At 44.3% G+C, this 13457-nt stretch overlaps 1 protein-coding gene across 1 annotated transcript in view; it reads right to left on the bottom strand.

Annotated features, from left to right (window-relative positions):
* Positions 1 to 511: 511 nt before the first annotated feature.
* Positions 512 to 13457, bottom strand: part of TMEFF2 (transmembrane protein with EGF like and two follistatin like domains 2) — a gene marked incomplete at both ends in the record, with an annotated part of 123641 nt that continues 110695 nt past the window's right edge. Inside the window, 4 exons of the mRNA XM_084209134.1 lie at positions 512 to 608; positions 1011 to 1097; positions 5775 to 5933; positions 7424 to 7547. Of these exons, the coding sequence (XP_084065260.1) occupies positions 512 to 608; positions 1011 to 1097; positions 5775 to 5933; positions 7424 to 7547 (467 nt within the window). The remainder of the gene's footprint in view (positions 609 to 1010; positions 1098 to 5774; positions 5934 to 7423; positions 7548 to 13457) is intronic.

The following is a 13457-nucleotide window of genomic DNA, read 5'->3' as shown; positions in this document are numbered from 1 at the left end:
GCCCTTATTTTCCTGAGGTATAGCCAACATTTGGGTTCATTACATTTAATGGAGTAGGGTCACCCATAAAGTTATTCATAAGGTATTTTCTGAGTGTTTTTCACCTTCTCTTTGAAAAAATAAATTATATCAGCATGTTCACGAGGTGCAAATGGGACTGGCATTTCAGCTGTTATTATGTTATTAACTTTTTTAACCTAATAATTTTCAATCAAGAGTGAGAGGCAATTTTCACTCACTCCAGTGACCAGAGTTGGAGATTCTGCCAAGTGTTCTCGTAGGGTTCACCTTGACAGACACCTAATTCCATCCCAAATGGAAATGTTACCCCCGACACTCTCATCGCGGTTACCGAGAATTTCCATTTCCCCTTCGGTTAGGATTTAATTTAGAAGGCAAAGACTTCCTAAGCTATGGGAGAGTAAAGATAGATGGCATGGGAGAAGAAGGCTGATGAAATGTAGTTGACTCCGGATCTGAAATATTTTATCCCTCCTCAATGTAGGTTAAATTATTCTTCACCTTTCCCACATCCATAATTGTCGCTGATCTTGGACCAACTCAAAACCCTACTACTGAGTTCAGTAGACTCAAAATTGCCACTAGAACTGGAAAAAGAAAAAAAAAGAGACTTGTTAGTGTCCATACACAAAATCCCAAGACTATACACAGCTATGAGATACAGCAAATTTAAGAAAGGCAATTTTTTTCTCATCACTGAGTATTTATTATATATAACAAATACATGAAAAAGAAAAAACTATATTGTGTGATATAAATAGTTTATTTACATTACAGAAAAACATCAAGACAATGTATACTATTTCAAATATATCCATACATAATCAAATATAGCTGTAGTACATGTTCTCATTGGTGTAGATTACCACAAATGCAAGGCAACATGTGTAGATCTTGTCTTAATCTTTTGTCTATAATACTGTATTTTGTAGTCCAAGCTCTCTGCAGTTAGTTTTGCCATTGTGGAAACATGCGCTCTTTAAATTAACCTTGTCGATGCTCTTGTTGTGTTGTCTGAACTGTAGTGCCCTGTGTTTTGCTTCTGTCTGTGGATTCTGTTGCTCCTGGGACATTTCCTGGAAAAGAGAGTTGTGAGAATACACAGCTCTTAGCAACACATCTGCTCCAGGGGTGGCAGGGGCAGAGAGATGCGAGGGTGAGAGGGGCATCCTCCAGCCCTCAGCGTGCTTCCTCCTCAATGAAATGAAACCAGCTGGCTAATGGCAATGGCACCACAAAAAAAAAAAGCCACCACAACCCCCAAAAAATACTGTGAACAAAATTATGGCGAGGGAGATGTTTGGATTCCTGAACCCTGGACACTCCTGCTGCGTTGCAATGATCCCAAGCCCGCCGCGCTGTTCAGCTTTAAACAATGGGTTCATTTTGAGCCAGGTGCAGGTGGAAGGTCCAGGATGGCCCCGTGCTCACCTGGCCAGTGTCCCAGGCCTGTGAGGTGCTCACACAGGGCTGCAGGGGCTGCCTTTCCGAGGCCCTAAGTGCCTGCAGCCCCCCTGAGTCTCCGTGGAATGCTCCCTGCTCAGCCCATCAGCCACTTCACTTACAGGGCTGCTTGGCTTGCTGTGGGAAGCCCTTGTGCTGGAAAGCCCCAAAGCTGAAATTCCTTTGGACAGCTGCAGGGCAAACCCCTTGTGTCTCAGGAGCTCCAGAGTCCCTCAGCAAGGGCAAGTTCCAACCTTTCACCTGCAGCAGCACCTGCTGAGGGGATGCCACATTTCTCCCTAATGGAAAGCTAATGGTGTGTTTCTGGTGTCCTCTCGTGGAAAAGCACCCTCAGGCAGAAAGCATGGAGAAGATTAATCCCAGGTGTAGCCCCAGGATGTTCTAATCAGCTGAAAGCCAAGGGTGGTTATGGCAAAAACTGTGGGCAGCTGCACAACAGAGACTGAAACACTCTCTTGGAGTGCCATGAGAAAGGGCCCCAAAATATTCCAGATGACACTGGCATGGAAAAATATTCCCTTTGTATGGGGAATGACTTGTTCTTCTGTTACAGGAGGGCTTTCAGCAGCATTAGGTAAAACCCTATGGCTTATGCACTGGGGAGAGCCCACCTCAGTACAGTGAGAGCTTAAAGCACTTGCCTGCAGCTCTGTGTCAAGTAACTAAGAGCAGAACAGAGTGAAATAAAATAAAAAAGGTCCTTTTTCCCCCCTGTTGAATGGGAGTGATGTTATAGTTCTGTGACATCAACTGAAGGGCTAAACAGGAGCATAAGAACTTAGGAAGCATTTTAAAAAATGCTGGAATACAATTATGTAAGTGTCTAGCAAAATATGGGTCAGACTGTCCTGACTTGCCTCACTTTTAAGCCACCAGGACCACCCCCTCCTGAGAAGCTGTATGGCTGTGGGCTATATTTTGCCTGGTTCCTTCCTGGGAAGCAGTGAAGTAGGCTGCTATCATTACTCCAGGAAAAACCAGGCTGCCTCTCCTGCGCTCTGGGGGTCACGGCAGAGCTTTCATTACGGAACCCAGGCAGACTTCAGCCGGTCTGAGATCTCATGACAAACTCATTATTCACTGTGAGCTCCCTGGAAAGGCCATCAGGCTTTGGGAGTGAGGCAGGGAGCTGCTGTTGGCAGCACGGGCTGGTTCCCTGAGCATCGCCAAGAGCCCCCGGCCGCTGTCCCCGCGCGGCCCCTCCCCTGGGGCTTGCAGGACACGGCCAGGGACACTTCCACGGGCTGGGACAGCCCCAACAACACCCAGGGCTGCTCCCCGAGCCCCCCAGCTCTGGATTTACAGCCCTGCTTTGCCCCAGCCATGTGATGTAAGCTTAGGGAACTGGGGCACAGTGGGCACAACCAGACTGATTTTCTATGAAATGTGGAGGAGCCAGGTGTCTGGGGGATGATGAGGATGGTCAGCAATCCCAGGGGATGCAGCTGTGCATGGTGGATACCAACTGCTCCTGGTATCCAGGAGCTGGAAGCAAGGAGATGAACATCTCATAGGCACTTTCCCCAAGCAACACTGACAGTATCTACAGAGTCGCTTCAAGCCCGAGAGAAAACAATTCAAATGTAGAGATTACTCCAATTAACGATGAAAAAGCATCTTTGAACCAAAAATGCCCGTATTTCAATTGTACATTACCCATGGCTGGGGGCTTGGGAAGGCCCCAGGCTGCTTACACACAATGCTCCAGCATTTACAGGTGGGCTGTGTCTGAAGTGCAGCGGGGGCTCTTAAGGGGAGCACTGGCGTTTAACCAGCTTTTGAGACTTAATCATCTGCTAAAACTGACTGATAGGTTTTCCTTGGTCCTTAACTCTTTAATCAAAAGTCCTTTGTAGTGCACTGTGTGGGGGGTGCATTCATTTATGAGCACAGCAGTGACATCGATGTAAACCAAGCACTGGAGCACAGGCTGCCCTCCCTCCCTCCACTGAGGCTTTGCTCCCGAGCTCGAGTTACTCACAATGTGATTCATAGCAGGTAAAACACGTTATGCATTCATTTTTAATCAAGTTATTTCTTCACATAAATAAGCTGCTGTGACTAAACATTAGGGAAGCACTAAAAATGCAAAGCTGCAAAGAAAACTGCTGAGAATCCTTATGACACTAGGCCATACCTGTATTATTTGCCATCCTCCTTCACTTTAATCACTGCTTCTTTTTTGGCTTTATCTCTAAGCTAAAAGTCCTTGGGCAGACTATGCTTCACTGTGCCTCTTGGCCTCTGGTTCCCTACTCTTCAGAAACTTATTCCCATTGCTGGCACTAGTGATGAAGAGCCAAGCACCGAGTCACTTGAACCCCAGTCATCATCACTTCTGTTGGTTACATTTTCAGCTGAGTCCATCCTCTGACTCTGTTGGTTGTGTGGCTGCAGAAATGGTAATGCTGGCAACTTGGAGGGCAAAGTGCCCAGGAGGCAGAGGAGCAAACCTCAGCTCTCAGCAGCCTGTTTATTCAGATTAGAGTGTCTGTGCAACAACAGCCCTACAAGTTGCCAGCAATGGAGGACACCCCCAGAGATCTGCACCACTGTACAGGTAAAATTTTTAAGAGCAACAACAGTAATGATAGCTGGAAGATTACAGTGGTAGTTTTGTGAGGCTCACATGGATGCAGTGCACCAAACTTGCTTGATTAATTAATTAGCTGACGTTGCACTGAAATGAGCAGCAAACAATTTGGCTGTAATGCCCTCTGAGTGAAGCCTCCCTTCCCAGGAGCCTGGCAAGGTGCTTTCAGTACTTTCAAGAATTCAGGGTTTCAGGACTTTCAAGAATTCTGGAGTTCAAACCAGTACAGTCAGGTTCTCCAAAGCAGAGAACTTCAAAAACTCAATTGCTCATGCATATGCTGCCACAACGCTCTCTTGTCATGCGGATTTCTCTTAGGCCACTTAAGAGCACACTTCTGCAAATGCATCTCAAATCATTATGCTGGGATGGAGGATGCTCTGCAGTAATTACATGCATTACAGAAAAAAGTCAAAAGATCATAAATTGACTTGGTTACAAAGTGTGGGGGAAAAGGTACTGTCTCTGTATGAAAACAGTGTGACAGGTAATTTGCATTACAGTACCAGATCACTCAGAGCTCCCTGTCTTCATTCTTCAGTCTGAAGTACTTTGCTCACTGCATCAAGGTGACAAAACTAGACTCACTTGACAAAACAATACACATTTATTCCATTATCAGTTACTACACCACTTTCCTTCTCTCACTACACGCTGTATTTTTGGTTGTTTGAATTACCTCTGTGAATACCACCTCCTGTAATCTACTGCCTCATTTGGTACTTGCCATTCAGGTGATGGACTCTGGCTAAAAAAGGTTTTGTTTTGTGCCTTTAGGCCAGAGAAGGATTTATGAATTTTGGGTTTTTTTTGGGTCTTTTCCAGGAACAAATGCTCTACACTTGTCTTACAGCCAGGTAGTGCAACACAGGGACTGAAATAGAGATTTTATTATATATGGAGGCATGATACCTGCCTTTTTTTTTAATTTTAAAAAGAAAATAATTTTTTAAAGAGGGATTTATCAGTGCTGCTAGCTGAATTAATTTAACCTTGTGATTTCTAAGAGAAGCCTGGAGATGTCTGACCTTCAGAACTTACCCCAAGCCCTCCCAGAGACAGTGACACAGTCAAGTGGGGGAGTAGAGCAGCACATGGAGGGGAAGGATTGCATTTACCCCTCTCATTCTGAACTACCCCGGGGTTTTTTCTATTCACACAACCCTCTGCTCCTCACTGAAGAAAAAAAACCCCGAGTACATCATATATGGAAGACCCTAAGACATGTGCAGTGCCTTTGAACATGCACTCAAGCCTAATGAAATCATTTAATCAGCAGGGTTGCAAACAGGCTTAAAAGTCTGTATGCTTTGCCTGATTAGGACTAAGGGAATGGGCCCTTAAGGAAACCAGATGGAGATATGATTAGTTTTATTAAGTGTTGATCCAGCTGCTGTATTTATATTTCCCCTATTTATACGAACAATATTTGTCCAAGCATCTGAATACAAAATAGAGAACTTCACTTGCTGTAGGCACCGTTGCTACCTAAGTTTGATTAAGATGGAAGTAAAAAATCAGTCATAATAATGAAGGAGCACTGGCTGGCTGGACCAGATGATATCTTCTGTTTGCTGGTGAATTAAATAGCATTTGTTATCAGTAGTGTCACTGCAGAAATCGGTATAATCAGTGCACATTGCAGGAAAAATAAAAGTCTTTTCTCTTTCTACTGTAAAATACCAGAGATACTGACCTTGTAATACAAAGGACTACAACACAGATGATAGCAATCTGGATGGTTCCAATCACAGCTGCTATTAAGACATACTGAAATCGTACTGGACCTGGAACCACATATAAAACGCTGTAGTCCTTTTTTTCACAGTGTTGTCCAGTATAGCCGGCATCGCATCTGAAATAAAACATATTTTTCCCTCATTATACCTGCTGCTTTCAAAGAATGCTGGAAAAAAATTGTATCTGGAAAAAAAAATTAGTGGCTGAAGCATAAGCTTATGTGTTTTTTTTTTTTTTGCAGAACGGGCTCCCACAGAGATAGTATCAGTGAGTGCTCAACCTCGTGTGGTCCTCAGTGTCACCAAGGTCTGTGAGAGTGAACAACGCTGTGAGAGTGCCAGGAGGTGCCCAGGGGACCAAGACATAACTGGCTTCAAGTGGAACTACTTGCACGTTGTGATGAGAACCCATTTAGTTCCTTGTACAACATACTTTAGATTTCTCCCTTTCTTTGGGGAGGTGGGGGAGGGTGAAAAGCCATCGAGCTGTGGTTCCTTATGCAGATTACCCCTAAGGAGGTGATAAGCAATCATCCAGGCTCCATATGAAATGTGATTAGATGTTCCTGAAAGTGGATACATCATTTACATTTCGTCTGGTTGCTATAAAAAACCCCTCTATTGATGCTGCAGCCATCTATCCTGATGCTGCCTGCTGCACTGCTCACCATTCCCCTGCTGCAGCCTGACATCTCCACTTTGCTCTGTGATTTTGCTTTTACAGTTCTAGCTCTTGCCCTGTTTCCCCTTAACTGCCCAAGCAAGATGTGAAAATCCAGGTCAATGGCAGCAGCAACTGTCAGGGACTGAGACAGATGGCTTGGGCTCCTCTCAGGTGTGTTAGTGGAGCACTAACCCTGATGGGTTAAGCCTTGTGCTTCCTTGCTTCTCCTCCCCTGCATTCCCACAGCTGCCAGCACCTTGAGGAAATGACATTTTTCAGCTGAATGGAGCACCTAAAATGCAGAAGCTGCAAAGAGCAAAATGTGTCCTGGCTGTTTGTGTGAGCTGGGAGAAGCTGGTTTGAGGTTCTGCCCCGGGGAGAGTCTGGTGTGTATCTTTGTGCTCCCATCCCAGGGTCCCAGGAAAATGGTGCTTCACGTGTAACAGTCATTTTCCAGCCACCTGGCCACTGTGTGGACTTGAGAAGCAATCTCTGCCCCTGTGCAGGGAGGCATTCACTGCAGGAGCACTACAGTGCTTTCACTATATCCCTCCTCCCTGCCCAAACCTCCCCCAAAATCCCCTCCTGCTGAAGCAGCCACCTCTGCCCCAGCCAGCTGCCCCACGAGCAGGGACACACACTGGTGGCACTCCTCTCCCTCAGGCTGAGGAGGGCACTCCTGAGGTCTCAGTGCTTTGTGAAGGGCTTTTAAAAACACATCTAAATATAACTGAAGGTTACTGGACGACTTTACAGTCAATTAACATTGCTCATAACTCAATACACTTTTGGGACTTTGTTGAATAATTTAAGTCTGATGGATTTTGTAGCACAAAGGGCCATGGTTGCCATTATTTTCCATAGCTGATCCAGATTAAGTGCTTCTGTAAGTCAGTGTTTCCACGTGTGTAGCCTCCCCTTGCTGGTGGGAGAAGGGGTTACCTGCAAGACGGTTCCAGCATGTTTGTGGAGTGCTCACACTTGCCATGCATGCAGAAGCCGTTGTAATGCTCTGGACAAGGGATGTAGATCCCTCTTGCACTTTCTTCCAGTTTATTTGCATTCTCTGTGAACACAGGTGAAGGGGAAAGTTAACCTGACCATTTAGGATGATGGAAAGAACTCAACATATGAAAGGAAGGAAAACCAGAAGAACAGGATGTGAAAGATGATGTTCACGGAAAGCAAGAGCGAGGGTTTGCCCCTTCAAACAGGCTGGTGAGATTTGCAAGGGTTTGTCTCAGTCTTTTATAATTCCTGTCAAGTTACAGTGAACGAGACACCTGAGAAAATAACGTGACTATTCAAAATCTGATGACAGAATAGCACATGCAAAATACCTGATTATTTCTGTTTTACTTTACAGACTGTCTCCTCAAACTGAGACAAGGTTGGGAAAAAGACTGGACACTTGCATGTAATATACATTCTGCATTTTTTAATTCAACAGAACATATATGGAAAAACAATTTTATGGCTGAAGTAGAGCAGGAGTCCAGAGCTGAAGTTTATCATCAGTGCTGCACACCCATGCCCCAAAGCCCAGTGGGCTCCTCCACATCCCACAGCATCCAGCACTTTAAACTACTTTGATGTTCTGAGTGTACTTCTACAGCAGTTAAAGAGCCACTGAGGCTGCAAATTCTGGGAAATCCCTTCATGCAGCCAGGAAAATGAAGGCTTCATTTAGTTTTGAAACAGGTATGTGCTCAACTTCACAGGCTGAAACACAGAGTGTTACCACCATGAACTCACATGAATTTTGTAGGCCACCAAGGTATTAATTAATCTGGGTAACTTTGGCAAATTCTTCCATTTAACCAATACTTATCTCAAATGCTAACACTCCTTTTTCTGTGATAGTGTCTTCTAGCCATGATTAATTAAAACCAGAAGAATAAATCTCATGATGGATGTCTGAGGAAATGTAGCTTGCACGCAAATAAGTTGAAGCATTTTTATCTTCCAAAGGAAGTCCCCGAGTGTTATAAAACAATTGCAATTTGTGTTCTGCCTCCAAGCCAGTCATGCCAGCAGCAGGCATGCTTAGGTATTATCCCACCTCTGGGAAAAGTGTGTGCAGCAGATCCAAGATTCAGATTTTCATAATGAATTTCTTTTCTGTCGCTGCTGTCCAAGGAGAGTTGTAAGAGTCTCTAACCACTTGCACTAATAAAGTTGGTTATATTGTCCTTATGTGAAAACAGGCAAGCACCAGCTCTCAGCAAATGAGAATGACAGGCAACCTCTGTGTCCCTGCTGACAGCATTAGCTTCTCTTTCATCCTTAGGATTTTCAGGACCTCTGCACTCTGGGCCATTACTGCACCTTTTCAAATGCACATATGCTGAACACAAGCCCTGTGCCTCTCCCTGTTCCCTGTGTGAGGTGCTGGGGACCATGCAGTGCAGGGCATGGGGGCACTGAGGATCCCTGGGCTGGGGGCTGACAGCTGTCTCTGGGACAGCACAGACAGGATGTGCTGACAGGAGCCATGTTACAGGTATGGTATAACCTCCTTTGACAGCTTGCTCAGGAATTGCTGCTGCCTGAAAAAGCTGGGAACACAGGTCCATTTGGTGTGGCACTAAACATTTTTGGCTACCTATCACCCTCTAACAGTGACACTGGCTACCAGCACGTGAAATATGCACACAAAGTTATCACCCCTTCATGCATGTTCCAGTATGTCCTGGAAATCCCCCAGACAGAATAAATGTGTGTGATGTGTCAGCTATCAATGGACTTGCCCATGGCACACATGGAGATCTCAACGTGCTCAGGACCTGTGGGACTCCATACCCATGTAATGATCACCTGTGCACTGTGCCTGACAGGTTCTGGGTGTGCTTCACCTCTGCTGTGGCCCACATTCAAATCTATTTCTGTCCAGGAAACTGCAGCAAGAAGTATGGGATCCTTATTAATACACTTCTTTTTTTCCATGGTGGAAAACATCGTGCCATTTCCTTCAAATCCTCCATTACCAGAGGAAGTTTGCTTCCTCTCTGAAGAACAGGAGACTGCTCTGTGTGCACATACACGTGTGTGTGTGTGTCTGATTGCTCCTCCTCAGGTACTGAGGTACCTCTGCCATGTCTGTGCATCACACTCAGTGCAAGAACCCCTCCTCTCTCAGATCAGCCAGCAGGGTGATTGAAATGGTATGAAATTCTTTAGTTTAATTTTTTTTCTTTTTTAAAGGCTCACTTCAAGATGGGGGGAAATTGTAACTTTCAGGACAGACTCACCTGGGCCTTGAAAGGGAGACCAGGACCTATCTGGATGTGCAGATGCCCTCACTGTGTGTGGGCTGTAGGGCTGGCAATCGTGTGGGTAGAAACCATGCTTTCTTCAACAAGGTCTCTAGCACACTTTAAAGTAAACCCAGGATCATGCAGAACTTGTAATTACACCTCTAAACATAATGTTGTGATGGAAAATGCTTCACTGAATCTAAAATGAGATGGCTCAAGCTTTGCTAGCATTTGTAGGATAAACACTTCATAGGGTAAACACTTCATACAGGAACACTTGTCACCTGTCTCTGAAGAGCCCACAAAACTTAGACACCAATTATCTGTATCTCATTTTGACTGATGACTCCTCCAAAAGAGTCAGGGATTTATATAAAGGTAGAGAGGGGGAAAAACACATTTTTAGTTTACTTGAAATACAGACCACAATAAAAACATCATTTTGTTCACGCTGAGAATTTCCTTGCCTCCAAACAGGTTATTTTTCTCACTTCAAAATCCATCTTTTGGAGCCAGTGTAGAGACCCAGGCACCCAGGCATGCTTTAAAAGTCCCTTCATGTTAAAACTGACTGCTCCCATTTCTGGGAGGACCTGAGCACTTTTCAGCAATCCAGCTGTTGATGACACACTAACTCTTATGAATGCATCACAGGGTTTACATCACCATGAACAAGAACTATAAACTGATTCTAAAAAGAGAGGATATAAATAAAAACCATGCTGAGGTTATGAAGCAAACAAGAACTGTACATATCTTAAAAAAATTAAACCCAAATGAAACAAATTAAGACTTCCACATTTATAAAAACTTGGGATTATTTATAAATTCAGAATTGGATGCAATTTGTACAGTATCACTACAATAAGGAGCCCCTCTAACACACCAAGCTCACACCTATGGAGAGCTAAGCTAAATACAAACCCACTTTTTTCCAAGCACAGCAGATCTGTATGCATAAAGCAATGACACAGACCACATTCAAAGTCACTCAGGTTTCAGTAATGTTAAATTCAGTAGCTCCTCTTCACACACTAGACTTGCTGCAGCGTTATTGGCAACAATGTGGGCAAGTTTTATTTGTGCCAGAAGGACAGACTTGTACCTTTTAGTGATGGACAGGATTGGAGGCAGAAGCTAGCTGCAAAGACTAGAAGTAAAGATTGGACTGACTGGATCAGTCTCTCCTATCTCTGGACAAAAGAAATTCCTGCCACGTATCTCAAAATGCTTGTCCTTTTTATTGAAAAAAAGAAAAAAAATACATCCTCCCCCTCCAGATCAATTGTATTCAAGAATCTTTTTCTTGAAGCACTTTTGTGATAGAAAAAGTCACTCTGATGAAGCCAACATCTTTTGCATTTCTGCAGCATTTTTTTCATCTTTAGCCTAACATGACATTTCATATTGTTCACATCCCTTGTTAGTGCCAGCACATGACATGATAGCCTATCAAAGAAGACACACTAGTCAAAACACGTTACTTTTAAGTGCATGGAGGCCAGATGCTACTTTGTGTAGCTTGAAACAGCTTATCATCTCTCACTGGAGAAGTCTCCCCGCTGAACCCTTGCTCTCCAACCTCTCTGGATGGCAGGGAGATGCTCAGATGATGAGCTATTTCTCTGGGCTAAACTAAAAAGATACCCAGTGTGGCTGACCACCCACTCAGTGATCTTGCTTTCCCTGATGGATTGTCTTCTGAAATGTTAAATAAATTATTTAAAGCTATCTTGTCTAAATTCCTTAATATCTGTGCCTGTTCCTGTCTTTCATCAAGACGGCTCAGAAGAATAACTTCAAATATATTTTGTATCATTTTAAGTTTAATTTCTGGTTTAGCTATATGGCTTTCCTTCAGTCTTTGGAAGCTGAATGTATACTCCTAAGATTCTCAGGTAACTATTTCAGTGCAAGCTGAAATTCAGAAGCTGGAGCAGCCTGCCTGGTGGCAGGATGTGACCCTGCAGGTGGTGAAAACAAGGCAGCCAGACTCTTCTCTGGGCAGCCCCAGCTCCCATCTGAGCTAACGTGGAGCTTCTGTTCCACCACCAAACACATGCACTGGTGCTGCTGACAAAGGAATAAATCCATTAGTGCCCTTGATGAGGATTATATGAAGTACTGTCTGGAGTGCCCAGAAAATTCTTTCCAGACATAAGGTCCTACAATCCACTTCAGAGAAATTAAAATAAAAATCTAGGCAAAAATAGCATTATTGTATCCAAGAACCGGCTGCCAGGCACTTAAAAATTAGTTCTGCAGGGCTGATAAATCTGTCATTCTTCATGTGTGAATCAGTGAGACTTTCTAGGTGATTTCAAGCAAGCAAAGTAGAATATACACAGCCCATAAATTCTGATGTTAGCATCTTGGCTGATGTACAGCAGGTAATGTCGGAGGTTTGGAAATAATAAGTATTAGGCTGTGCCCATATGAGAAAATACTGGCTCACATACAATGTTAACACCTAGTGTACAGTCATCCCTGGACCAAGGGAAGAACTGAAAATACATACAGACACAGATATTTCATCAAATAAGGATGGACAGTGAATGATGTACAGCAGAAGCTATTTTGACACCTATCTCCTTGGAAAAAGTGGTTAAGGAGAATTGACTTACATAATAATAATTTAATCTTTTAATACTGCTGAGGTCAGTCAAATTTGCAGATGGAAGCTCTCGCTGATATTGAAGTAGTGACTCCTTACACATCACATTATCAGAGGACACATGAAGAGAAAAAGGGATTTTTGGGTCAAATGTATGTCTTTAACCTTCTCACCCTCTTTTGAAAGCCTATTTTCCCCCATAGCTCCCTGACAGGTCCCAAAGAGATGCTGCAGAGCACAGCACTGAGAGCCTTCTTGAGACAGATCTTCTGCTCTGCATGAAAGAGATTTCATGTGCAATTCTTGTTTGAAATCAAAGCAAACATGCAGAGAGTATCCACCTGTGGAGCAAAGGCAGGGATGCTCTGAATTTTGGGAAAGAGCTTCAGTTGACTGACTACAGGTGAGAATCTGAACCTGTGGATGAGCCTAGAAATATTTATGTTACTCATCTTCAGTCTTCACAGAGTCAGCAACTGCTGCTCTTTGGATGTAAAAGGGAACTTTCTCAGGCCAGGAACACCTGCAGGAATGGTTCAAAGGTCCAGGAGGAGCATGGTAATGGTGCTGCTTCCTCTGAAAATGCAGAGTTGCTTTAGCAGCTTTGCTGGCACTCCCCCCCTCCGCCCTTCAATAGCATCCAACAGGAAGTGAGATCCCACAGCAATTTAGGGATGAAGTCTTAGGCAGGCTTTCATTTCTGCCATGATAAATCCCAGCTCAGACCCAGCTCTGACGAGAGAGCAGAGCTTTCTCTGGGTCTTTGCTGACCAGCTCCAAGGCACATTGTCCTTGGCAAACTCTGCCAGCTGCTCAGGGCAGCCCAGGGGCACCTTCCCCCCTCAGGTTCCCTTCTCCTGAAACCTGCCTTTACAATTATAGAGTGCCTCTTCACAATGAGGGAAATGTGTGCAAGCAACTCGCCTGCAAATCACTGTTTGGGTGGGCGTTGAGTGAGAATTCCGAAGGAAGTGCTTGCTGCTGCTCAAGAGGGAGCTCACCAGCCCACTCTCCCTGAGAGCAAGAGGAAAATGAGACACCAAATGTCAGCTGAAAACGTCTGGCACCGCTATGTTGCAGCCTGAGCCTAAATTCTTCCTGCAGC

Source organism: Fringilla coelebs (genome assembly GCF_963513975.1).
Source record: "Fringilla coelebs genome assembly, chromosome: 7".
Classification (NCBI taxonomy): Eukaryota; Metazoa; Chordata; class Aves; order Passeriformes; family Fringillidae; genus Fringilla; species Fringilla coelebs.
Note: the sequence above shows the minus strand (reverse complement) of the source record. Positions and strands in the feature narration are given on the sequence as shown.